This window comes from Micropterus dolomieu, linkage group LG19 (assembly GCF_021292245.1).
Source record: "Micropterus dolomieu isolate WLL.071019.BEF.003 ecotype Adirondacks linkage group LG19, ASM2129224v1, whole genome shotgun sequence".
NCBI classification, from domain to species: domain Eukaryota; kingdom Metazoa; phylum Chordata; class Actinopteri; order Centrarchiformes; family Centrarchidae; genus Micropterus; species Micropterus dolomieu.
In genome coordinates, this window is record NC_060168.1 from 20,350,227 (window position 1) to 20,376,859 (window position 26,633).

Genomic DNA, 26,633 nt, shown 5'->3' on the forward strand with positions numbered 1-26,633 from the left:
CATTCATTCAGAATTCAAGTTTAGGAAATAATCTCACCACAAAGCACATTCAGTAGCTGTTCTGGAGCTTTCAACTGTATCACATGAACTTCCTGTTCAGGGTGGCATATGATAAGGAACATCATGTGATGTGACTGAAAGCTCCAGAGCACTTCTGAATGTTTGTTTGTTATTTTGTCAACTTGCATTCTATTCTAAAGGAAGTTTAAAGTCTGTATAAATATTTAATGTGATAATGAATCCACAGTTTATGTGATATATATCTCAGTGCTTTAGATTTCTGCAAACTGCCTTATCCTGCATGAAATCAAGTCCTCTTAGCAACTCTGCAGCTAAATCAGTACTTCTTCGGTCTTTCTGTAAATGATCGGGGGAAAGGAACAGTTACATTCAATTCAACAATTAGTAAAATAAAATGAAACGTTTCTTCATTTGGCCACATGGTGGAGATAGAGTCAAACTCACAGCTGTGTATCTGTTTATTGGCAATGGCGTGACAGATCATTCCTCCATATGCAATCATTATAAAACTATGTGTACGTCCCTTATTCTGAAATAAATAACAGAGTGAACACTTTGACTGACTGTATAAATTCTCTAAAATTATACATTTTGACAGCAGTAACATAGTATGATATAACAAATTGTGATTAGTTTTTATGATGGGTAAAGTAGCTACTCACGTGGTACTGAACTATATTTAAGGTGTTGATTCTCTACCATACAGTTTATGTAAAATCTAACAAAATCTTAATAATTAACCTTTAAGGAGACTTCTAAGTAGATTTCATTAAGGGGATTCTTTATTCTGTCTGGCCTGCTTGTAATACTTTCAGGCCTGTCCCACCCGATCCCCTGCCCCTTAGGGCCGCTAGCCCCCATGCCTTGTTGGCGGACCGACCGGCTCCAGCCCCGCCGGAGGTCCGGCCGACCCCTGCTCCTCGCACCAAGGCCCTCAGCCCAGCAGCCTCGTCCCTGACTCCCCCCGCTGCTGTCTCGCTGCCAGCCCCTAGCCTAGCCCCTAGCCTGGCCCCTGGAGGGGTCGCCACGCCCGGCTCCCCTTAGCCCGTCCCTCGGGCCGCCCGCCCGAACTCTCTGGCTTGTCTCGCCCCGCTCCCCGGCCTCTGGAGAGGTCCTCTCGCCCCTTAGCCCAGCCCTCGGGCCGCCCGCCCGAACTCTCTGGCTCCCCTGGTCTGCCCTCGGGCTGCCCGCCTGCCCTTCCTGGCTCCCCTGCTCTGCCCTCGAGCTGCCCAGCTCCGTCCTCGGGCTGCCCGCCTGCCCTTCCTGGCTCCCCAGCTCTGTCCTCGGGCTGCCCGCCTGCCCTTCCTGGCTCCCCTGAACTCCTTGGCTCCCCTGGTCCGCCCGGACCCTCAGGTCCCTCTGCTTTGCCCTCGGGACGTCCGCCCGGACCCTCAGGTCCCTCTGCTCCGCCCTCGGGACGTCCGCCCGAACCCCCTGGTCCCTCTGCTCCGCCCTCGGGACGTCCGCCCGAACCCCCTGGTCCCTCTGCTTTGCCCTCGGGACGTCCGCCCGAACCCCCTGGTCCCTCTGCTCCGCCCTCGGGACGTCCGCCCGAACCCCCTGGTCCCTCTGCTCCGCCCTCGGGACGTCCGCCCGAACCCTCTGGCACCCCGTCTGAACTCCCTGGTACCCCAGCTCTACCCTCTGGCACCCTGTCTAGCCCTATGTCTTCAGTTCAGCCCTGCCCGTTCCCCTAACCCTTCCCAGTCCTGAAGCCCTCCCTGAATTCCCTGTGTTTTGTTTTGGACCCTGGACACCCACTAGCTGGACCCCAGTGCGACTTCCTCCCCCCCGACGTTCGTCTGCCAAGCCCCACCTAGTCCAGTGGGAAGGCCGCCGGGAGGCGTCCGTTGAGGAGGGGGCCCTGTTGTGGTGGCAGCCCGGCTGACGGTGAGTGTCCTGGTTTTTTTTCTCCTTTTTCCTTGGTTTTCTGTTCCCTGCCTGCCTCCCTGTGTTTTCTCCCCTGTGTGTGTGCTCTCTCTCCCTCTGCTCCTGAGCCCAGCCAACAACCCGCACCTGCACCTCATCAGCCACCTCGTCAGCCTGCCACACCTGCCAGTAGTCAACCTCATCCCTGCCTGTATTTCAACCCCGGTTCTCCACACCACTCTTGCTTGATCGTCATTCCTCACCCAGGTTCACTCACCCCCGTCCTCCGTTCAGTCGGCTGGGCTCATCCACCGGTCCTCTCCTCCTCGGACTTCCCCCACGGCGTCCTCCCTATTCTCCCTCGCTTCCTCAGCCCCAGTGTTCCCCGGCTCCCTGGTCCCAGTCTCCTCAGTTCCCCGTGCCTGTGTTTCCCCGGCATCCACCTCTCCCTCCACTCCAGTCCCTCTACCCCTTTTTCCCTCAATAAACCTCCTTCCCTCCGAATGTTGCATTTGGGTCCTCTCTGTCCCCACACCACACGTAACACTATTCCACATTTTGCTAAGCAAGCGTTTTGTGCAAAAGGCCTTGTCCATTATATGTGCCTGTCCCAAATATAGGCAGGGTGAGTCAGTGACTGAAGCAAATAAAAGCCAGGGTTATCAACTGTAGTATCTATGTTTTGGTCACTGCACTGTAACGACTCTTTCGCTCTTCCTCAACTTGTTTAGTTTTCACAATGAGGACATTTCATTTCCAGCAAGGAAGTCATTGAGGAAAAAATGCAAACTTGGTGCCACATGCAAATAGCTGCTAAGGGAACTCTATGCTATGACACATCCAAACACAAATTAACTAGAACCACAGAAGTGTCAGGTGTGTGCTTGTAGTTTGAGCACTGTTTTGATTTCAAATGTCTTGCGTTTTGGGGTTAAAAGTAAAGACATTATTCTTTTATTTTTTAGTGATTACATCATTTATGACTCAAAATAACATGAGTCAAAATTTCAATGTAGTTTTTCAGAATGTCACAGAAAAGTAGTGTTTTCTGTGACATTGATAGGAATGTTAAGGTAACTTAACATTCCTATCTAATTTTGCATCTCAGTCTTAAGAATGCAAGCATCTAAAGCCTTTGATGACGCTCACCAAGAACTAATGCATTGTTAACTACAGCTCTTATAACACAGTTATTTCCCGTTCTCCAGAATTTTAGCTTGTCCTGCATTTCTTTGCTTCAACTTGTACCACAATAGCACACACTTTCACTACATCTGCACATTAGACCTGATGACACCAGTAGTCAAGCCACTAAGTAGTTTCTTATAAACCAAATTAATCCAATATCAGAATTCAAACTTTTTGGTCTCCCAAACTTCACATGATATTCTCTCTGCTAATATAAAGCATAAAGCAAGAAGCAAGAAATGAAACCTTAGAGGCAAAGATTTGTGCAAACTTGCATGATTTTGTTTAATAAGACTTTCAAAGTGACATTGTTTTTTTCTTTATGAGTGCGAAACAGTGATTCCGCCTGCTTAGCAGCCTTTACTCCAACTTTTGCAAAATGCAGGGCAGTCGCCAATATTATTTCCAAAACAAAAAGATAATTTTGCATAATTTTTGACATGTTAACATTTATTTTTTAAATGCACCGCACTGAGTTGTGTTAGACCTGACATTTTTGAGTGAGAGAGCATTTAAAGGCCCCTGAGTAAATGTATATTTATATAATGATCTTTTACAAAATGTCTTTGACCCACCTTTAATGGTTTACTTGAACACAGGTGCACTTCTTGCCTTGGCTTTAATGTTTTACTGTTAATGTTATTGGCTTTTGTCTTATCTATAATGATGCCATTGCAGCTGAGAGCACAAAATACTTCTCATAACATAAGTGATTTCTAAAAGATTACCTGTTGTATGTTCTCTGAAAGAGAGGGGGGTTACCACTTGAGGGGACAGTCACATTTTAAGACTCCCAGTATCCGAACAACCAGGAAGGGTTTATCTGTCTAGGGTGTTAAATTGTGGAAGAAATTAAATGATAAATTAAGAAAGTGCAAACATATTCCGTTTTTAAAAAAAGTTCAAAGACATTACATTCAAGAGGTACAGAGATGAAGTAAGGTTCTAATAATCACCTGGGGTTCTATTGAAATTATATTATGTGTACAAATATCATTGTGTTTGTGTGACTATATGTATGTGAATATAGCTACACTATGTATTTTCTTTGATTATAGATTTATTATTTTGTATTATTGTTAATTATAGCATTTAGGGTATTAAGTGGTAGGAGTACATAAGTTTTACTTCTTCCTACTCCTTTCCTAGTACTGGAAATTAAGGAGTTTTTGTTTTGTTGTTCATTTGTTTTTTACCACTATTTTTTTTCTCCTTTACATGTTCAAAATAAAGATATCAATCAATCAATCAATCAATCAAAAAAATACATATATTTCCAACTGCATCTTAGAGTTGTGCTGAGATATTTGTATAATATATTATCCATCACTTTATTATAAGGGAAGGCCTAAGATGCTATCGAGCAGTGGTGGAATGTACCTCAACTTCTCAAGTATTGTACTTAAGTACAATTTTAAGGTACTTGTACTTTACTTGAGTATTTCAAGTTAATGTGTCAATTATTATACTCAAAAAATATAATAGGCTATAGGCTATATGATTCTTAAATAGGCCATTCTGCACAATGAGTAATTTTTCCTTTGTTAATTTAAGAATTGTGATACTCACACTTTTGTACTTAAGTAACATTTTGAATTCAGGATGTTTACTTGTAACAGAGTAGGTATTTCTACACTGTGGTATTATTACTTTTACTTAAGTAAAATATCTGAACACTTCGTCCACCACTGCTCTAGAGAATTCCTTCTGCATCGTCTATCCACAGAAGAAATGCATATGAGGCTTGTACTCAATGCTCAATTATCCTTGAAGTGCAATCACAAACTGCTACCTCTCTCATGCTAATTTCTTAACATGCAGTAAAAGATTGTAGTTCAAAATTCAGACCACATTACCCATAATTCAGTGTGACGCAAAAGTCGCCGCACCTTCACCGGGTGGAGCTTACGAACGTGGGAACGTTTGTGGGTTGCTGCGGGTTGCTGGAGTGAAAATTGTTTGACAGGGAGGTGAGGCGACCTGTACACAGGGACCTGAAAAGAGAAGTTTCTGTAGCGTGTCATTGTCAGTTTCCGAGCCAACGGGGAGGCAGACTTGATAGCGACAAATGATTTTGACGAGTCTAAGCAACAGGGCACAGAGGGAAATGTCAGGGACTATAACAGCCTTGAGGAAAGGGAAGCGCGACTAGTAACACCGCAACGCGGAAAATATTCAGGGGGGTGAGAATGCGAATGGTGCGAAGATACCGAAATCAAACAAAATGGAAACGATGTAGCGTCGCTGCCGCATTTCATATAGCTAGAACTAACGTTAGAGTAGAGAATAGATAGCTAAGGAGCTAGCAGTTTAACTAACATACATGTAAAGTTCTTCGTCGGAGAAGCTGAAGCTGAGCCCGGAGGCGTCTGTGGAATCAGAAGAGTTCATCCGCGTTGTGAAATCCAAGAAGATAAAAAAGACGATGCTACGGAGGAGACTGAACCGTTTGGTATGTGTTCCTCGCATCTACACACACACGCACACACTGGTAGCTTATGACAGCCTGCTGCTCCTGCTACCATTTTTTAATGCTGCGATTCCAACCTGAAAGAATGTAAACTGGAATTTCCCCTTCAGTGTTTTGAACCGCCTGGCTCAGAGCAAACTGTTACTTCACACTGCCTGACAGCACGAAGCAGCTGTTGTCTCACACCAGTGCTCTTGTTTGTCAGCCAGTTAGCTAACTGCTAGGTAAGTTATTGCCAGCCAGGAAGTCACGACAGATGCAAGCTGATGTTAGCTAAACTCGGAGTCATTAATTAAACTACAGTTTCAGGTCACACGCTGCAGCGCTTATCTGACATGCGTAGTTTCCCGCCATGTAAACAGGTACGGTGAGAGCAGTGTCCCACCTGTAAAGCAACCTTGCAACTAAAGCCCCGGGGGGGTTACCTGTCTCAAAAGACGTGGAGTGCTTTTCTCTGGGGCCTCAAGTGCTAAAAATATGCACTCTATTTAAAGGCACTGTTTCGACTTCATGGCAAGCCATTACAGTTGAAACAGTTATTAATGGCTAGTCAGAAAATCAATCTGTAACAAAACTAATTTGATAATCCATTAATAGGTTCAGCCATTTAATAAGCCAAAATACAATATATATAACTTGTTCTTAGATGTTAGTATCTTTGGATTTTGGACCAAAAGACATAAAGATGTCACCTTGGCCTCAGAACTTGTGATGGGCGTTTTATACTGGTTAATAGAAAGAAGAATCAATAGATAATTGTTATAATCAATATTCACCCCTCCTGAGGATGCATTATAGTTGTTTCTAGTTGTGCTACAGTCCCTCTGTGCTCTATTTCTTTGTATCCAGAGGCTGGATTTGTTCAAAATAAGAAGTTGGTATTTGAACTGCTTTGATTTCATATTTCACGATTGGTCAATTTAATGCTTACCCTTTTAAAGTTCATCCACTGGTTTCATTGCCTTCTCATATGTTAATCAGTAATGAGTGGGCTAGTTGAAAGTGGAGTAACTATCTGCCCTGGCCAGGTTTTTAAATGCTAAACTGACTTGATTGCCTCTTTATCATCCTCTTATGCACCAGTAACCTGTTGTCACCAGTGGGTAGAATCCTCCACAGGCTATATGAGCAGTATAGATACCGACAGTGAATAAAGGGAAGCAATATAATAATTATAGTGCCTGACCCTCCTCCTGGCCTCTCTCTAAGTGTTGCCAGGTCAGCTGATTTTCCTGCTTCTGGAGAGTATTGCTGCTGTAATTTCTCTTCAGTGTGAGCTGTAAATAATATTTTGTGCGGGGCAGCCAGCCATGCTGTCATTGATGCACACAGTGCTGTTATCTCAGGCTCTGGCTTCTCTGCCTCCTGATTCACACCACCCTCCCTTTGCCCACGGGAGGTATATGTGCATTATGAAGAGGGAGAACGATAGAGAGGGCGAAGAGGGCTTGTACTGAAAGGCACTGAGGAGGCTTCATGTGTCTCACTTGACTCTCCCACTGTGGTGCACTGAGTGTGTCTTTGGAAAATCATTAAAGATGGCAGTGGGAACGAGTGGGGCTGGGCTTTTCATCAGGGGGAAGCTCCAGAGGTTGTAATGCTCTGACAGGAATGCAAAATCACCCAGTTGCCTTTGATGTTCATTCAAGCCCTTGAAGGCAGCAGTATGATCTGTGAGAGGTGGAGCCTGGCAGAAATGTGATGGTATTCATTGTGGGAGCCCCTGCCTTGACTATAAGAGAGAACAGCACCGACACATGGAAACACCATCGCCCAGGCAGCACCTCAGTATCTTTTCTTGCACCATGGTAACCACTAACCAGTACGCCTCCTCCTACACACTAGCTCAGTTGTAATCACTCATATGCTGATTTAGATTTTGACTCTGTTGTAGTACGGTAGCAAATACTCCTTCTGCTCAGTACTGAAGTACATCCAAGCTACTGTAAAGTGGATGAGTCCTGACTATACCAGTGGGAGGTTGGAAGCTCAACAGGTGGTCTTACCCTGCGCATAATGGCAGGAAATTTTCACGGTGACACAAACGGATTTGGATTATGTAATAATAGAACTTTAGTGCTGAAAATGATTAGTCATTTAATTGATTAATTAATTGATTAATTCCTCTAGTAAAAGTATTTTGATAATATGTTAATTATTGAAGTGCTTTTTCAAGGCAAAAATGCCAAACTTTCTCCAGTTCCTGCTTCTCACTTGTGAGGATTTGCTGCTTTTTTGTCAAATGTGATAGTAAACTGAATCTTTTATTTTCTCTTCTCTTGCATACAAAATACTTAGTTGAGAAAATAATTGGCAGATTAGTTGATGATAAAAAAATAATCATTATAATACATAATAATTACTTGAAGCCCTGTTATTAATGACAAGTTAAAAAAACAGGTAATTCACACTTTCTGTGTGAAGGATAAGATGTGATGGTTGATTTTATTTAGCATCATATGCCAAGAGCTGGGGAAGGGGTATAATATTTACAAGAACTAAACTTTGATATTCTCTCTGAAAAATTGTTTTCTGGGTTTCTTAAAGTCATTAATAATACAAGATAAGAGTCAGTGCAGAAGTAAGAGAAGAGGTGGAGCTTTCAGACCAATAGCCAGATATGAGGGACTGCAACAAAGTCACATGAAAGCAACATCTTTTATAAATATCTGCAGCTCTCTTTTCATGCTTTTGGTCTTTGAATATATACCGGTTGGTGAAAGTTACCTATATGTGACGGCTGTTGTTATTAACATCTTTAATAGAGTACAAAGCATTTAATAACACAAGCACATCTGGGAAAAAAGTTCCCGCAAATGTATGACTTTATAATCTCAGAATATTCAATATATTGTAAACTTGTAAGTTGTTTCCCTTAAATCTGCAATATTGTATTTGTTTTACCTACAATGGCTCTAATACTGCGTTGTGTATATAGGCACAAGTTGTAGACTGCTTAAATACTGTAATGTCCTGATTCATATAAGCACTCCAGGGATGTAATGACATTTACACATCGCCTTTAACATGGAACACCCACCTTTTAATGTTATGAGTGTGTTCTGGTCTGACATAGATTTGAAGGACAAATTTTGAGGGGGATCTTAAGGAGTTTTAGGGGTTCACCATGTAACTCTCTATCATGCTAACTCAGTTGTGTTTTAGCTCAAATATGTTCTGCTTCTGCTCAGGGTGCAGCAACACCTCCTCTTTCCAAGTAGGGTTTCCCTCTCACCCTTCTGCCCTCCTCTCCGTCTCTCTTCATTCTATTCATCCTGCCGCAGGCTGATGCACTGAGGCCTGCCAGTCTCAGATCTGTCTCTACTTGACTGTGAGGCACTAGTAAGCACGCCCTACCTGGCAGGAGATGTTGTTATGTGTGAGCGGTTTGAAGGATTGCATGTCGAATGCGCTTGGAAACTCCAGGGCTCTGTAAACCTGTTTCGCAGGTCAGCTAAGAGCAGGTCTAAGATGAACACACAAACCTGCACTCACTCACTAACACAACTTAGTGCAGACAGTGCTCACATGCATACAGACCACACATACCCGCACATTAAGTTGTTTTGTGCAAGGGTCTTTTGCTAACGTAAACACACAAGGTTAAATGTATTGGATAGACTTTATACGGGATCGCTCTTCCCAGGGGAAGCTAATGTCTTGTTCAGCGGTATAGGATATTTTTTACCTGCTGCCGTACAATACAGTATTTTCATTCCACCCCGAAGTATTGGGGCAATGAATCTAATTTACAGCATTAAAAGCACTCTGTAATGTCATATGTACCTCATGCTTTTTTCATTACTGTATTTTGGTTTTGGTGCATTATCTGCTGTGCTTCAAAATGCTCCAAATGTATTTTCTATTTTGCATTCAGGTCAGTCTTGCTTTTCTGTACTTGTGTCTGTGAGCAGTTAGTAGCACCTGTTGGGAACATATTAGGGGCTTTTATTAATTGATGAGATACAGGAGTCCTCAAACAGAGATGTCACTTTTAGGTGAGTCATTAGGGTGAGAGTACATCTGAAGGCCACAGACCATATAAGGCATATAGGGCCGTTTGATTTATCAGGTCTGTTTGATTAGGAGAGATGCATATTGATTAGAGCTGTGCTCAGTTTTGCCGCCATTAGTCTTAGGCCGTGAACTGGGTGGCGAACATAATTGCTTACTCTGATTTCTTTGTCTTCCTTCCTCTCTCCATCTGGTCCCCTGCATTCTGCCCAGTAATGGAAAGCCAGCCAAAGGAGCTCATCTGCAACACACAGCACGATAATAAATATATTTAGTGTGAGGAGGGAGGCAGTGCGAAGGAATAGACGGCTGGCTGTGGGATTGCGGGCTGATGAAATATAGCGGGGGAGTGCGGAAAGCCCTGCGTGACTGGACCTGTAGTCTCTTTGCACCTCTCCACCTCGTTCTCCACCTAATGGACACTCTCTCAGGCTTCCTCTAGTGGTTAACATCGGAGTGGGCAGGTCAGGCTGGATACAAGGGGACCATGGATGGCATTTTGTGGCAATTTTCCTCTTCCTTTTAAAAGCTAGGTTGAATCTTCAGTTTGTACCTCTAAATAATTCAGGTTGCTTCATTTATTTTGAATTCTCCTCACGTCGCTCCTCCCTTTCCTGACCCACGTATCTTCGTCAGGCTAGTGGCACTCAAAATGCATCCTCATCATCCATATATGTATAAAGGCTCATCCAGAGATTTTCTGTGCCATGCTCTAGCTCTAGCATTACCCAGAGAGCATTCGCAGTAAGATGTGAAGAGAATGCTGAGATGTGTGTGTGGCGGGGGTGATAATGTTTTTTTTTTTTTTTGGTCTGTGCCTATGTCTCACTCTCTGTGTCTGAGCATGGAGGGAGAAGGAGAAACGCCAGCATCTGTGATGTTTCATCATCCCAATTTTTCATTGTCACCTGAAATGATAGGGTACCTGCTGACACAGAAAAGAGGAACAGCAACATCTATGTGAGGATTTAACGAGTGCTGGAAGACTTACGACCATGCCTCTTCCCATATATGTTCGCATGAACACCTAGGTTAAGTGACAGCCCACAATTATTATCTCCACAGCAAACTCCCAGCAAGGCAGGCCCAGTCACGGGGAGAAAAATTAGTCTTTACAAAGCAGTCACAGTTCAGTGGGAGGAAACGCTTGGTGAGAATACCCAAATCAACCGTGCCCTTTGAGCAAAGGAAGGAAAGAGCCACATTGATTTTTGCCATTGGTCTTGTTGCCCTCCTATGCAGGATAATTAATTAAATAGCAATTACAGCCAGTGTAGCTTGGTACATTATTAAAGATAATGTCATCAGTAGTGCTATAGCTGGAGGTTTTTAAAAATGGTCAGCATTAGGATGTACTGTAAAGCCCTTTTGTTGGTATTGCATGGCCCTCTGCCAGACATGTTGGGGGGGTTTAAGTTACAGTCCCATACACTACACAGAAAAAGCAGCTGGTAAAGTACTTTCATCTAAGTAGCTGATTCTGGTGATACAGGGTACAGAGAGTATGTGCACTTAGCTGGAAAAACAATGCTTTAAGACTATTAACCAGTTAAAAAATATCTTGCCCAGTGAATGTAAAACGTGTTTCCAGGTTTGTTGTGTGTAGTGTAGGCTACATTCTTGTCTTCTGTTTAGTCTGTGTAAGGCAGCGTTTTGAGGAACAGCACGCCTCTGATAGACAAATGACCACAGACTTCTCTGTCAGCATTGTGTGACATGCTTACACATTTCCTGTGTAACATCTATGGTAATTTTTTCAGTTCCGCAATATATTTGATCACAAATGCTGAGGTAGATTGTCCACCAATGATTTGCATAGTTGGTATTCACCTTGTACACAGACAGGAACATATGAGCAGCCCGCAGTTCAGTTTTGAGCAAAGGCATTTAATTTGTTTGACCACCTGTTGTCTAGTCACAAAATGTCAATGGTTTTTAGATGTTAGTCATTTCAAAAGTTGTCACTGGACCATAGGTGTTGCAAAAATAGTTAGCACAATATCTGTCTGTGGCTTTTTGAGATGACCAAATGATTGAGGAAGCCCCATGCGCGATGTCTAGATGAGTTTCCCCTCCTCCCCATTGTCGAGGGACACAGTGTAATGTAGGCCAGTACCAGCCCATGGTACAGTACTCTCTCTGTCTCGTACAGCTGCAGGGATGCTAGTAGAACAATGAGCCTTTGCCTATCCACAACAGCTCCTCAGGATCAGCCCTCAGTTCAAGTTGGACTATTATTACTCTGTGGAGCTAGTCATCACTGTGAGCAAACAGTGGACAGAGGCTCTGATACGGGGTCTGTAGACTGTGTTAGTGGATCCATTATGGAGGTAACTCCTGTTATGATTTCACTGTAAGGGGTGGTAATGGCTCTGCTTTTCCTTGATTTGGTAGCCTCAAAGTATGGACAAACTCTGTAGCCATCCATCCCCAAAACAATTTAACCTTTTAATTACATTTCTTAGGTATTTAGGTATAAAGAGGGTAGACTAAAGCTGGGAAAGAAAACACAGTCTCATTCTTCTAACCTAAATATATAATTAATAGTAGTATAACTAATGATATGGGAAGATTAACATTATTTTCCTGTAAGACAATATGGTCCTATATGGAATAATCTGGTTAAATAATACAAAATGAGGTTTTCTGTCATTTATAAACATTTATTGAATATCTGTCACACTACAATAAAACAAAGCATATTTGTGCTGGAATTAGACAAATTAGTGCATGTGATTTGGCTTAATAAAGAAGTTTGTTGCACAGGAAATGCAGTAAAGGTGTGAATTACTTCTCAAAGTCATTGTAGTGACAGACCTTTTAGTTTTGGTTTGATGTCAATGCGTCTTTGTGCTATATTTTCATCAAAAGAAAATGTAGTCTCGGTAAATTCTCTGCAGCCCAGGCAATGAGTACTTGGATGTGTAAACAAAACTGAGAGTTACAATTAGTGAGACAGAGTGAGCACGCTGGAGGAGGACAGGCAAGAGGGCTGGCAAGCAAGACAGAGGGAATGAAAGTGAGGCGAGTGCCAGATAGAGTACTGCAGTGACTAACAGCGTTGACTCAAGGCATGCATCTTTCCCTGTACATTCAAACATTCATCATTCAACTCTATTCAGTCTGTCATAATAGCAACTTTATGTAGCACTGAGACTGTTTTTACTGTTGTTATCAATGACTCTTGAAATGGTTTAGCGGACGTTTGGCATTTGCTATGGCATTTATTCATTCCATTACTCTTAGAATACCATTTTATGTTTAGGCATAGATTTACTCTCAAGGCAGGCATAGATCTTCTTGTTGTTCCCTGTTTCCCCAGTTTCTCCACCACTGTACATGGTGAGGGAGGAAAACTGCTAATAGGTACTGCATTAAGCGGCAGAGAAGGTTGACCTGTGATGATTCCGCTTAAGCTGAGAGCAACATCATAAAACATGATAGGATAGATAAGATGCAGTTGTAAATGTAGTAAATGAAGATGATAAAGGACTGAGTCAAACACAGCCCACTCTTCTCAGGTACAGCTGAATGAGAAATTAGACAGTATGCAGTATTGGTTCATTTGTTTCCCAGAGAACATGAAATGGATTCTAAGCTCAAATGGGAACATGGACTTAACATCTTAAATCTGTTGTTCTCAGTGTAGTGCAGAGTGTTATTAGAACACATGCAGCAATGAAGAAATACAAGCATAGGTCCCCGGTGCTCTCTCTTCCTCACACAGCTCCCCTGCACCTCATTAAATGTGTTTAAGTAGATTTGTTCTAAGTGGATTTTTTTTAAGCTTAATGGCACAGTTCCTGCATTCCGTACTGAATGAGCTTGGTGTTTTTATTCCCTGTACCCGAGTTACAAAACCACAAGACCAGACTGATCAGAACAAAGCTCAGCCTACTGTATTCTTTTGGGCTTACAATTTGCTTCAGTGCTTTTGTAAGAAAAAAGCTAAGAGTTAAGTTTTGTTTTACCACAAAATCTTTTTGTGACAGTGTAAATAATACATGACTTTTCAGTGTCACACCTGCTGTCACGAGCCTTCTTTATGCATCACGTTATCATCTTTATTTGCTGTGTGCTCAGAGATACTTGTCAGATTAACTTGCTTGACACCAAACACTCCTCGTCTGGAGATATGCATGTAAGCCGCTGGAGCCACTCTTCAGTTAAACCTTGATGCCAAGCTTAACAACTAAAGAAGCAAACATTTAAACAGTCCATAGCAGGCCTTGGAGCAAGAACCACTTGCTGTATGCTCTCTCACAGACTTCCAGGCCTTAAATGGCAACATGTTAATGTCAATGAAGAAAGTCTACGTAAATGGATACTGGATGTGCTGTTCTATTCTTGTGTGATTTGCATGTTGGTGTCACCTGAAGGTGGTATACCCCAAAGAGGTTAAAATTCAAGGGACTTCCCACCACTAAGGTGAACTGAAAGATGCATTTGTTAAGTGATGATTTTCAAGAAAAAAAAACATGATAAAATGCTAAAAAAATATTTTTTCAACAATAGCTGTTGAGTTTTCCTTGCAGGAGTTTTGGCTCTCCTCATATATAACCGGGTGCTTCTGCTTGAAGTGATGAAAAAAGTTTGTTGTATTGCCCCCTTTGTTGTTACTGTCTTTTTGTACTTCTTATATATTACTGTGTTTTGTTGTACATGTAACCTTTTTTATGACTTCCACACTAATGAAGTTGCTCCCCTTTTTGGAACCAACTCTGCAAATTAATTGGCCACTCTTTTGATATTTCATGTATTGTTATATGCCAAACCTTTGCTCAAATGTTTTGTCATTGTACATTCCTTAGATTTCTGTCTTGGCCCTGAAAAATTGTGTTGAAAAGTTGCATTGTATTTTTCACACGTGTCTGATATTTCTTAAATTAACAGTTGATGGATTAATCAAGAAAATATGTTGCAGATTCATTGATAATAAAAATAATTGTTAGTTGCAGCCCTAGTGACTTAACCTCCACCATATTTCCCTAACTAAGGTTATAGTGACTGGGTGGATTGCACTGTAGTTGAAGTGATGTACTCGCAATGAATATTTCCTCCATTTTTCATTTCATTTCATTTTTCTCTTTATACTAGGTAGTTATCCACTTCTTTAACACACACACACACACACACACACACACACACACACACACACACACACACACACACACACACACACACACACACACATACATATACATACATATACATACATAGATAGATAGATAGATAGATAGATAGATAGCTAGATCGAGATCGATCTATCTATCTATCTATATCAGGAGAGAGAGAGAGAGACAGAGAGAGGAATTAAAATAAATTAAAAAAAAAAACACCGTAGATTGTACTGTCAAAAAGTTACTGTTATGATGGTTTGTATTACAGCATACGTGGCCTTGTAATTTTCTAGTTACCCAGTGTGTCTGTTCAGCTAATAGCGAGCAAATTGTGACAAAGCGGGATAGTCATTGAATAGTGAGATGGTGTGACAGGACCACAGTCATCAGACCCGCGTCAGCATTGGGAGTTTGGCAGTGGCTGAATACAGTCTTATATTCCCCCTTGCTCTCAGTGAAGCACCTTTCCTCCCACATGACCCATCATGTGCTCATTTCACAATGTGTACATAATCTTATTTGGAGCATAATTTAATGTAAAGTTTCAGACTCACTCAATTCTCTAATGCACCATTTATTTCTGACTGAGCAATTACATCTCAGCTCTACTGAGCAGTGGATGTTTGCTTTATTGATCTCCATTCACATTTTGCAGCTGATTCTTCTGCATCAAGGATGAATCTACTGTTTGGTATTGACATGCTGGCACTTGACTTTTGGCCACTTTTGCTTAACTTGCTAATATCAGTGGCATTGAATTACTTTGTTTGACCTTTGACAGTGAGGCAAAGATAATGCAATCACTTCTGTTTTTTCTTACATTAGCATTTCTTGTGTGGCCTTTAGCTCACTATTTTATTGATAAGCATCACAATCACGTAACTACTCAAAAATGAAGAGGGCCCTGTGGTCTGACCCTCATTATATTTTACAGTGAATCCACCACTAAATCAATGGCCATTCAGTAGTACTTTTCTTATCTTTAGGACCCCAGGGCATAGACTACTTCCTCATTTTATATAGAATCTCATTTTCAGCTTGCATGATGTGTTCGTAGGTGCCAACATTTCATTTTGAGAATCACCTCTGAGGCTCAAAGCTTGCTTATATAGTAGGGCTGCACGATCTGAAGAAAGTCATATTGCAATTATTGTGGACAATATTGTGATTTGCGATTCGATTATAATGGAACAAATGGTACTCTGAGTCTACTTGCTTAATTATCAAGGAAAATGCACAAAATACTGACATTTTGAAATGTATATTTCTCAAAATGAACAAAGTTAAACAATAAACAATATTTATAACAATAACTAGCAAAACAGAACAAGGGGAGTGTTTTGCTCTATGGAGGGGGCAGCCAGAAGCAGCAAATATTGGCACACTGGCACCGGCTCAATGTACATCTGTCTAATGCAGAGTCTCTATCCACAACCTGGAGGTGGAACTGTATGTGAGTGTAATAAATAAAGAGTATAATTAGTTAATAGTATACTGTTAGTATAACAATAATATATTAAATACTACATACATTATAATTTCATATAGGCCTACTAGTATACTTTTTTACCACTAGTTGAATATTAAATCTGGTTACAGCTGTTTCATTTCTGTGGGGTTTCTTTATTCATTAAATCCTTGTGCAAGCAAAAGGCTCTACATTGGTGTCTAATTTGTTAATGCTAAATACTAACTTGTCAATAATCCTTAATGATTTTCTGTAGCACTCCATACTTTTCTAACATCCTGTCCCATCCGTGGTGTGATTGGTCGGTTTACAAAAAGTGACTGAGAAACACGTTGGCTCTGTGAAAAGTTGAACATGTTGAACAACAAAAGGCACCGTTACAGCTAACGCTAAGCCAGCGAGCCAAACCCAAACCATCTTCTCCCAGTTTTCTTCTGTCTTACCGCTTCAGCTGCTTACTATGTCGCTTTGTCTCTGTCACAGAGTGACCGGAGCACCGGTTTTTTAACAATTTGTGTTTCCTTATTTAAAAAAATGCTACCTTAATGCAAATTACTAATGTCTAACACTACCTCTAACCCTAAACAATAGGCATGCATGGAACTGCCAAGTAGCACATCTCGATAGGTAGCATAAATCGACAGAACCGGCATTTATCCCGGTGCTCTGGTGGCAAGTCAGACTATGTTTTGAATGATTAGCTGCAGGTCGGGGTGAGGAGGGGGATTACAGTAGGTTGTTGTTTTAAATTACTGGCACACTGCTTACAAATCATTTTTCTGATTGCTGTAGGCTTATCTGTTTTTAGAGGCACATGCAAGAGCCCGATGTGGACGGTGATAATGAGCAGACTGCAGCACACAGAGAAGAGGGCCTCACACACACTTTTTCTGTTTTATTAAGTCGCACACGTTTTGTGGTTATGTAATCGCACGCGACAACATCGCGATTGCGATTAGATTGATCGTGCAGCCCTATTGAAACAATGTTGCCTTAGTCTACATGAAAACTAGTGTTTGTTTATCCGATAGGCCTGCAACATTGAAAGTGCATGCATTGGCATGGCTCTTGTTCATAATCAGTCCTAAAGAGATGGGCACAGGTGAAAGATTGGCACTAGTGGAAGCCAGCCAACTAATACTGTTGACTGCCTGACCTGTATCTCTGCAGGTCCTTTGACTCGCAGCTAATTTGGTTTGTAAATTGTTCCTCTCTTGCATTTTACATATTGTCTGCGCAGCCCTTTGTACATGATTGCTTTTTTTGTCCTGCATTGTTTCCTAATGTTATATTAAATGTTTACAGTATTCCATATGTGGAGTGTGGCTATTTCATTTGTAGATGGCACTTGGCATTTGTGGATGTGCAGAGTGCACAGAGGAAGGATCACTGCCAGAAACACTGCAGTTGATTCAAATAAATGACCACGGTAGTCCATGGGGGTGCTCTTGGCTTACTGCTCCTCCTGGGGGCCCACTGTTGTTTGATATAGAAAACCTGCATGGGCATGTGTCCTTGGAACCTTTTTCTCACACTCTTTCTTCCTCCCACTCTCTCGCTCCCTTCATCCACTCGCAGCTCGGTCCATCCGGTCCTGCTGAAAGAGTGTCAGTATGTGCTGAGTGGGTAGAGGGTGGTAGATTTGACAGCCATACTGAGGTGTGAACATGGCTGCTCATGCATAGGGGAGCGCTATAGTCTGGAATGGAAAGACAATGGGAAATATTTCAGAGTTAAGATGAGAGTTTATTGTTACTTGACCACTAATGAGAAGCAAATTATTGTGTAAACAGGAGTTATGTATGTATGTCCCTACATGCAAATTAAGCTTCTAAGTGTTTAAGGCTATTCTTTGATCTAACTTTTTTGTCCGCAACAGACTCTGGTCAGCTCGCTGTCCAGGTGGCCATAATTCACATGTTCACTGGAGCTTGTCCAGGATCAGATGTTTATGATAATCTGTCCCCTCAAACCACATGTTGCTGGCCTTTAAATTGTATAAAGCATATCCCCTGTCTGCAAAACCTTAATAATTTACAGGCAGATAGCTGCACAACATTTACTTGTGCTGAGAGCACAACTACATTTAAGGTAGAGTCGTCACGTTGACTGTCCGAGTAGAAAAGAATGAATAGTTTTGAACTCGACTTTGAGTCAGTTTGTCACTTTGTTAATGTGATTTAAATAATCACCATTTGAAATAATGCCTGTATACATGTAAAAGTGCACAATATAAATAAATCACTGGTTCACTGGTTGCTTGCAAAGATGTGTAGGGTGGGAATTTTCAGTATAATCTTTGATAATTTTAAGTACTAATGTAGTACAATGTATGTTGAGATACTTACTGTAGACGGGCGTTGTTGATACCATGATCCCTCTGCCCTATTGGCTGTTTACCCGAAACCTCAGGATTCCTTGTGTGTGGGATGTCAGGAATAGAAATTGAGGCCATTGAGAGAACAGCATAAGCCAAGTTTTCTAGGCTAAATTCTTTTGGACAGAAAAAAAAATTGTGTGTGCTTGTGTGCAGCTGGGATTCATTCAAGATCCTTATCCAAAATGAATTTTCAATGGTAGTGATGCACTAATATAATATACTGGATCTGTATTGGTATTGCTACTACTTTTCTTTAACAGATTCAGCATTGTTCGGACATGACCTATCCGCATGAAATTCTGTTTCTTAGCCTCAGGTTACTTCACACACAGAAGAATGAACCCAATCAGTCCCACACAGTGTGGGGAAAAAAACTGATTTAAAATTCAAAAAGGAAAAAGTCCCACCTGACAATTTCCGTAGCTCCTTTTTGGGTCATCATTTATACTACATATTAATACTCCTATGAGATTTATGTAAGGAGAGCTACTATAAGGTAAAGTTAAGACAACAACCTTGCTCTGTGATTCACCCCACCTGTCTTTTATGGAAGAGGAATGCCCCAGCCACCTCATGTCCAGCATGTCTCTGGCTCCTGACCCGGTTCCTGAATTATTTCCCCCTTTAGACATAAGGTGTATCACCCTGCCATCTGCATCACGACAAGGCAGCTCAACCCATAAATCTGAGCACAGCATTTTTCCCCTGGGCTGCCCGCATTTATTACTCGTTTATCATTGATGAGTGACCACCTGGGAGAGAACAAATTAAGTTATAGTCCCCACACAATTCCCATTTTGGCCCGTTGACCCTTGTCATACTTTTCTTTGTCCCCCCTCTTGAGTTATTGGCTTGTGCTCAACAGTTTTCCGGTAGAGTGCTTTTCAAGTCATTTTAATTTTCTGCACCACAGTAGAAATTCTAATCTCTTAATTCTTGACCTGGGTGGACTTTAGGCCTCGCCAGAATGTAAAATATTTCATGGCCACAAAAAATCCTCATTTCTGTTGATTTGCTGCACCTGAAATAACAGTGCACCATAAAACAATTGTTTTGTTGTTGTTGATTTATTCTACATCCCCCCACGTTTCAGATGGTGGGTTTAAATTTTGGCTTACCTTCCACTGATTCTTGTATATTGTATGAGACTTTTTTCTTTTGTGAGATTTAACTAAGGATGCACTGAATGTTTGGCCACCGAAATTATTTGGCCGAAAATAGAAAAAAATAGCACTTTCAGTGTTCAGCCTAATAAGTCTAAAGACCGATTAAAGTTTGGAAGTGTGAAAGCATTTTAAAGTGTCCGAGAAAAATGCTAAATTTGCTGTTTGCAGACACTGTTCTGCTGAATTGTCTCCTAGCACATCCACTCCATCTGTGGCTGACTTCTTAGAAAAGGCAACGGTCTGACCCGCTTTGAGTGTTTCTGTCACTCGAAAGCGATTAAGCTAGTCGTACTTAAATTTGGAGTGCACACGTATTCAAGCCTTTATGGTAAGTGAAACGGACCAGTGCGAACTGACAGGCAGGTTAGTGACTTTATCCTCTCATTTTCTCTCTTTACAAAGACAAGTGTTGCAGTATGAGAGTCTTACCTGAAAAGAGTCTATGTCTTCATGTTACGCTATACGAGAACCATATACAACAACATTTATAATATTGGGTCAGATGTTTGACATGTCCGGTTTTCAAAATAAGGTGTCTATACAGTATGGAAAAAGATTAATTGGATTATGTTCACAGAAAGTATAAAACATATTGCATGTGTACTAGGGTGCCACTCAGTGTAATGGCCAATTTTTTTTTTTTCAACATTTTCCAGGTCCCACCCCCTCATTCTGTTCCTTTTGTGATGCATAGTAACTGAAAAGTTTCATTCAGATATATTAATATTTACTGGTAGCTCAATGGGCTCAATGTTTTTATATTTACTTTCATTGCGATAAAATGTTATTTAATTCAAAATTTCTCTACCAAAGTAAATTATTCCTTGAGTAAGTATTGTTATCATTTTTTATATAATTTAACTGTTCTTTTTCATATTCTCATTTGTGTTATTATTTGGTTTAACCTATGGATGTCTTTGGACAGTGGGAGGAAGCAGGAGAACATGAAGAGAACCCACACAGACATGGGGAGAACATGCAAACTCCACAAAGAAAGGCCTGGGCCTTGATCCACAAAACCTCTTGCTGTGAGGGGACAGTGCTAACCACTGCACCACCATGTCGCATCTGTGTGTCATGTTAATCTTAATTATTCTCATTTTTAGCACCACCAAACAGTTATTTTCTGGTACAGTAAAGAAGGACACTTCAAGAGAGGTCACTTAACAAGAGCTTCTTCTGCATCTGTCGCTTCTATTTGTTGGAACGCAGTGCGGACGTACACATTTAGGCTCTCAGAGCTTTCCACCGGGCTCGGTGATCTACAGTCTGAACATTTTCCGGTTTCGCCCCCAATTCCGAATGAACTGTCACATATGGTAAAACTGGCTATATTTCTATAGCACCTTTCTAGTCTTTTCGACCACTCAAAGTGCTTTACACTACATCACATTCACCCACCTATGAGCAGAGACCCAACTGCTCATCAGAAACAGAAATTAACTCATTCACACATTGATGGCACAGCCACCAGGAGCAATTTCTGGTTCCCAACCCTCCTTTAAGGGGACGACCGTTCTACCCTGAGTCAAAGCCGCCCACTTATGCCACTTCCAACACTTCCATAATTAAGGTCTATCTGAAAATCTATCTGGTTTACATGTGCATGTGTTTCGTCCACTTCATAGAAATCTGCAGCTACTCTGTGAGCTGGAGAGCTAGCCTACAACAAAACACATGTAGCTGTTTTTTAAGCTGCAATACAGTCATTCTCTGGACACTTATGAATACTTAAGTGTTTATTATTAACTTATGAAGTAACTGTTAGCAGCTATGTGTCTTCTTTTTGAGGAGTTTTACATTATTCTAACTTGTGATATTAAAGTTAATATTACATGATAAAATCAGAAAATGTTGAGCTACCAGTAAAAATTATTAAAAAACATTCAAATTTTGTCAACTTAGTTTTTGTCACATTATTAACACATTTGGGGGGTAGGAAGATGAAAATTAGAAACTTTATTTTTGAGTGGCACCCTAATGTGTACAGTAAAAGTAAATGGACACATTTACTATACCGGACCCGCCCACCATAGTCCCTCCAAATCCTGTGGGAAACACTGAGTACAAAACACATTTTGACTATTTAATTTATGCAATGGTAATAAAAATGGCAAAAATGTGAATTTACTTGTTCAGTGTTAGGCAAATTTTTTGGCTGCCGAGAAGAATTTTCTTTTCGGTGCATCCCTAGATTTAACTGGGCAGGTTCAATATCTAATCTCTGTTTAAGTGCAGAAAAGTACCTAGGATCGCTAACATGTCCTCTCTTTCCTTCCTCTTTTTATCTTCATCTCTACCCATCCACAACCCCCCTCCGCTGCTCCCTCCTCTAGCTTGGCGGTGATGAGAGAAGAGTAGACAGTAGGACTATCTATGTTGGTCATCGGTCATGTTCTGCCAATGAGGTTTTCATCCCACCCAAGTTCTGTGATAACAGGATTGTGTCCTCCAAGGTAAAACACACACTCACATACATTTATGCCTTTTTGTAGTCGGGCCTTATGATGAAATTCATATACCTTAGTTTTTTTTCTCAGCTCTTCTGCGTATTATGTTTCACCTGCCCTCAGGCATTTTTCTTTTCTTATCTAACGCTTGGAATGCAAAATTACGTCCACATTCCCATGCCTTCCTGCTCCCACTGCCTCTCCACATGCTTATTTGCTCCCGGCGGAAGGCGAGGCCGTCAGGGGAACACTAGCTGTGGGAGTGAAATACATCGCTGCTATTAATGTACTGGCAGGGTGGGAAATACGGTTGTTTCTCCCTGGGCTCTGAAGGACTGCACCCCCTCCCTCAGCTAAATCTTACCCCTTAGTCCTGTGTCAGCGGCAGGTTCAGGCAGGTTCGCTTATGGATATGAAGGGTGAATGTGATGAGAAGAAGGAAGTGATGTGAGAGTGAGACGGCAGTGGGATTTATGGTGGTGCAAAGGATCTCAGTGAGGATGGGCCAATCAATTGGCTCCTGCCAGTATGTCAGGGTAAACAGCCTTTAATTACCCCGGCTGTAGTGTTTATGCTCCTCCATGCCTCTGCTCTCCATCATCCTGTTGCTTTTGCACTCTGCAGTGACCAATCTCTGCCTCTCTTCTCTTGCTCTCACTGCTACTGCACCACTACACTCAGCTACCCTCCCTGCTGCCACCCCCCTTTTCTCATTACTTTCACTCTTTTTTTTTTTTTTTCTTCTCTCTGGCAAAATGAGATGGGCCATTCTGCTGCCGCTGCGTTTCAACACTGTCCCCATGCAGAAATTCCCCTTCATAAACAGTGCCTTATTGCAGTTTCTATGCGAGTGTGCAAGCGTGTGCGCAGGCATGTGGAATTGTGCATGTATTTGTGTTTTTCGCCCTGGTGCTTTGTTGTGTGGCACAAAGTTACCAGTAGGGTATTGTTGAGCCGGCCCTCAGGGATTTAAGAGATAAAAGTGTTGCTTCAGTCCTGATGGTATCAGCAGTTATGGCCACTTAAAAAAAGAACAAAACACACAGCAACAGTCACCAACCTGATAAGTTAATTGGCTTTGCATTCAAGAATAGCCAAATTAAAGAGATAAATTGCTAATCGGAATCAATGGAATGCCTGTGGTCCCCCAAGGGCTGTCTCCCTAGGCAGTACAAGGAACAGAGACTCCAAGCTATTAAAGTTGCCTTTCCCCTCCCCCCTCCCCAGCTGAGACAGAGAATGCATACATGCAAGAGTCTGTGAATATTGAATGTGTCTAATCTCTCTCCCCTTGCCAACCCTTTCTTTAATCTCCCTAAGTTCAGTTTAAAAACATTGTGCCTGGATTGGGATATTGCACAGAAAACAGCAGTGAAAGGCAGTCCACAAACTCTAACACTTACAGTTTAATATTTGATTTCTCTGTGACTTACATGCATGTGTTTCCTCCCCCCCCCCCTCTCCCCACAGTATACAGTTTGGAACTTTCTACCAAAGAACCTGTTTGAACAGTTTAGAAGAATTGCCAATTTCTACTTCCTTATCATCTTCCTGGTACAGGTAAGAACAAGCTTTGTCAGTGCACCAACCCAATCAAAGATTACAATTTGTTTATTACTGTTGAATCACGACTGCATGGGTTCCTATTGTGATGTAGTGAAAGAAGGCCTGTGTGAGCTCTTTTGATACCTTTTTTTTTTTAGACAACACTATGAAGTGGGTCCAACTTAGCTTCACAACCTGTGTTCTGTAGACCTACACGTAGTATGCGTCCCCCCCGTGTGAAAAAGATTGTAAGAAAGTTTGCCCATTTGCATGTGGCCATGTGTGAAACTGTTACTAAATGTGTGAATTATACAGTTATTTTTTTTTTTTTTAAAAGGTGTGTGCAATCATATCACATGTCTAAAATTGCTATAGCTTACCTTGAGGCTTGCACATTTTATTTTTGATTTGTTAATAGCAGATATAGTCCCATAGTTTCCCACACATAGACTTTACTTGGGTGGATGTTAACAGCTGCCAAAGTATATTTGGCAACCCATTTTAGCATTTTGCTGAGAGACACAGCGAGAGATGTTATCTGGTATTACAATAGAAAGAGGAGACACTGTGGATATTTTACAAGCATGGACGAAGTGTTGAATGAAGCAACAGTGAACGCACGAGTACTACGTTGATTTCGATTGTTTCGATAGGCTACGTCATTAACACGCATGTTCCTCATGCGGCGCACCTGCTGCTGTGAAAACGGAATCGCAATGGAAAAATCCAAAAGACGACTTATGTTTCTTTTCGGTGACTTTATAAAACATACTCGTGATGGAGAAAGTCAGTAGAGCAGACGCATGCAGGGAGAGAGAAACAGAAAGAGGCTGGGCGTGAGAGTGTGGAGAAAAGAGAACCGAAGGGAAAAGCAAGGTGAGCAGATTCAAGTAGTGAGTAAACACTAAATTAATTAAATGTGTGTGTGTATAAAGAAAACAGTTTTACCAGATTTTTGTTGGTCTTACATGGTGATCACGAAATTCTATTTGTATGTCTGTCATTGTTGTGTGTGCTGCACTATCCTAATAAGTGGAAACTGTGAGCAGGCTAAGAGTGCTGACTAAAATGCATTGACTGGCATCCTTATTCCCCTGCTCTGTGCTCTTAAGTGACCTCATCTCCTCTCTCCTCGCTGGGATGTGACAGCTGATGATTGGAGTAGAGAACAAAAAAAAGAAAAGATCTGTTGCTTGCATGTGCGCTTGCTCTATCATCTCTTTCTTTCTCTTCTCCTTTTTTGATCCACAGAGGTCGAAACTAACCTCACTCCTTTTAGCAGTAATCTAAACTATGGCGACAAACAGCCCTCTGGTGTAAACAGGTGCTGGTGTTGGGCGGGCTCAGGGATCTGCTTTCTAGTCGTATACTGACTGACTGAACTCAGTCAGTGACTGCTCCCAGAAACCTGGCAAACCGGAACTGAGAAATATCTGTGTGCTGCTGTCACAAAGTAATTCCATCATTCTCAAGTCTATAGCAGATTGTTTGCAGCACTTCTTTTTTGCATCTGGCCCTTGTTTCCACCTGTATTTACAGTTGACACTGTAGCCTTTATTTTCCAGTTTGTCTGGTTTATCTCTTTATTATCCTCTCGCTAATGGATGCTGGATTTTGAACAGTTGTGAGCTAATGTGTGAAATTATCTTGAGCTAATGTAGTACACATATGTGGGAGTAAACCACCAAGCATGTTTACACCACTCCCACAAACACATATATTATCAGTGTGTGATGTGTGCAATGTAGTATGTTAGTTTGTGTGTATGTGCGTGTGATGTATGACTCAATGGGGGTCCTGGGTTTGCTGATGGTGTTTACCCAAGCTGCAGCGTGGTTGGCGTTTCTCCACTAATCCAGCCTCTCTTGAGGGTCTCCTTATCCTTACCACTCAGTTTTTTCCCATCCAGCCTGCTATTATATCAGAGAGAGATGATGAGAGAGAGACACACAGGTACACAAACTCCGTCTGCACTCATCTTGCACTTGCATCTCACAGACAGAAATAAATTTTCTCTCTTCCCCTGAGAGGCTTCATGCAAATGCTCTAACAACAACCAAATGTTATGCATCCTCCTACCCTCCTTTTTTCATTCCCTTTGTCATTTGGTCTCATTCTCCCTTTCTCTCTCACATTCCACCCATCTCTGCAGCGCTGCACTGCTGACGTCAGCAGCCAGGAAGCCCTCTGTACTTCTGAGTGCCACAAATAGACACAGGCTGATAAAAAAGCACCACTCTCCTATAAATAGCCCTGCGCGTCTTTGCTTGAATTTGATCGAATGGGAATATAGCGCTGTGAGGGGAGTAAGAGAAGCGGAAAGAAAAGGGGACAGAGGGAGAACGAGAGGTTGATGGGGTAGAAGGACTTGAGGGCCCTGCCTTGGGACCCCAGGAACCCGCTGTCTGTCGCTCACTCTGACACACTTCCCGGCTCAGATGAAGGGCTTTGTGCTGCTATGCTCTGCAACTCTGATATCATACCAACACATCAGCAGCAGCACCACACAGTTCACTCCTATTGCTGAGATTTTTTTGGCTTTGCATTTGGTGCAGAGGAGGAAAGGTATTTGGCCATCTGGAAGTTTGGTGGGGATTGTTGTGAATCAGTGTAGATAAAATGTGTGTTTGGCAGAAGGACAGTAGCTGAAGTAGGTTTGAGTTTTCTAAGAAGTTTCCTGTTGCAGTAGTTTCAATAATGATATTATTAATGCATTAAAGGGCAGTTATAAACCTCGCCTCATTCTAAAAATGGTGGTTGTCCTTCATTCGGTTTGTTTTCACATGGCATTGTAGTGTGAGATGAAAGAAAGCATTTTTTAGAAACACGGTTGAAGAACAGATACTAAAAAAAAGACACCACCACCATTTGTCTCTTTTTAAAGTCCTCTATTGAACAGCGGCTATCACAATTGTCTGGAGTGCCAAAGTTAAATCAACATC

At 41.8% G+C, this 26,633-nt stretch overlaps 1 protein-coding gene across 1 annotated transcript in view; it reads left to right on the forward strand.

Moving 5' to 3' along the window:
* Positions 1–4,994: 4,994 nt before the first annotated feature.
* atp11c (ATPase phospholipid transporting 11C) overlaps positions 4,995–26,633 on the forward strand; it is a 40,209-nt gene continuing 18,570 nt past the window's right edge. The window contains exons 1-3 of the mRNA XM_046029980.1: positions 4,995–5,530; positions 22,033–22,152; positions 23,617–23,706. Coding sequence (XP_045885936.1) covers positions 5,504–5,530; positions 22,033–22,152; positions 23,617–23,706 — 237 coding nt within the window. The 5' untranslated portion in view covers positions 4,995–5,503. The remainder of the gene's footprint in view (positions 5,531–22,032; positions 22,153–23,616; positions 23,707–26,633) is intronic.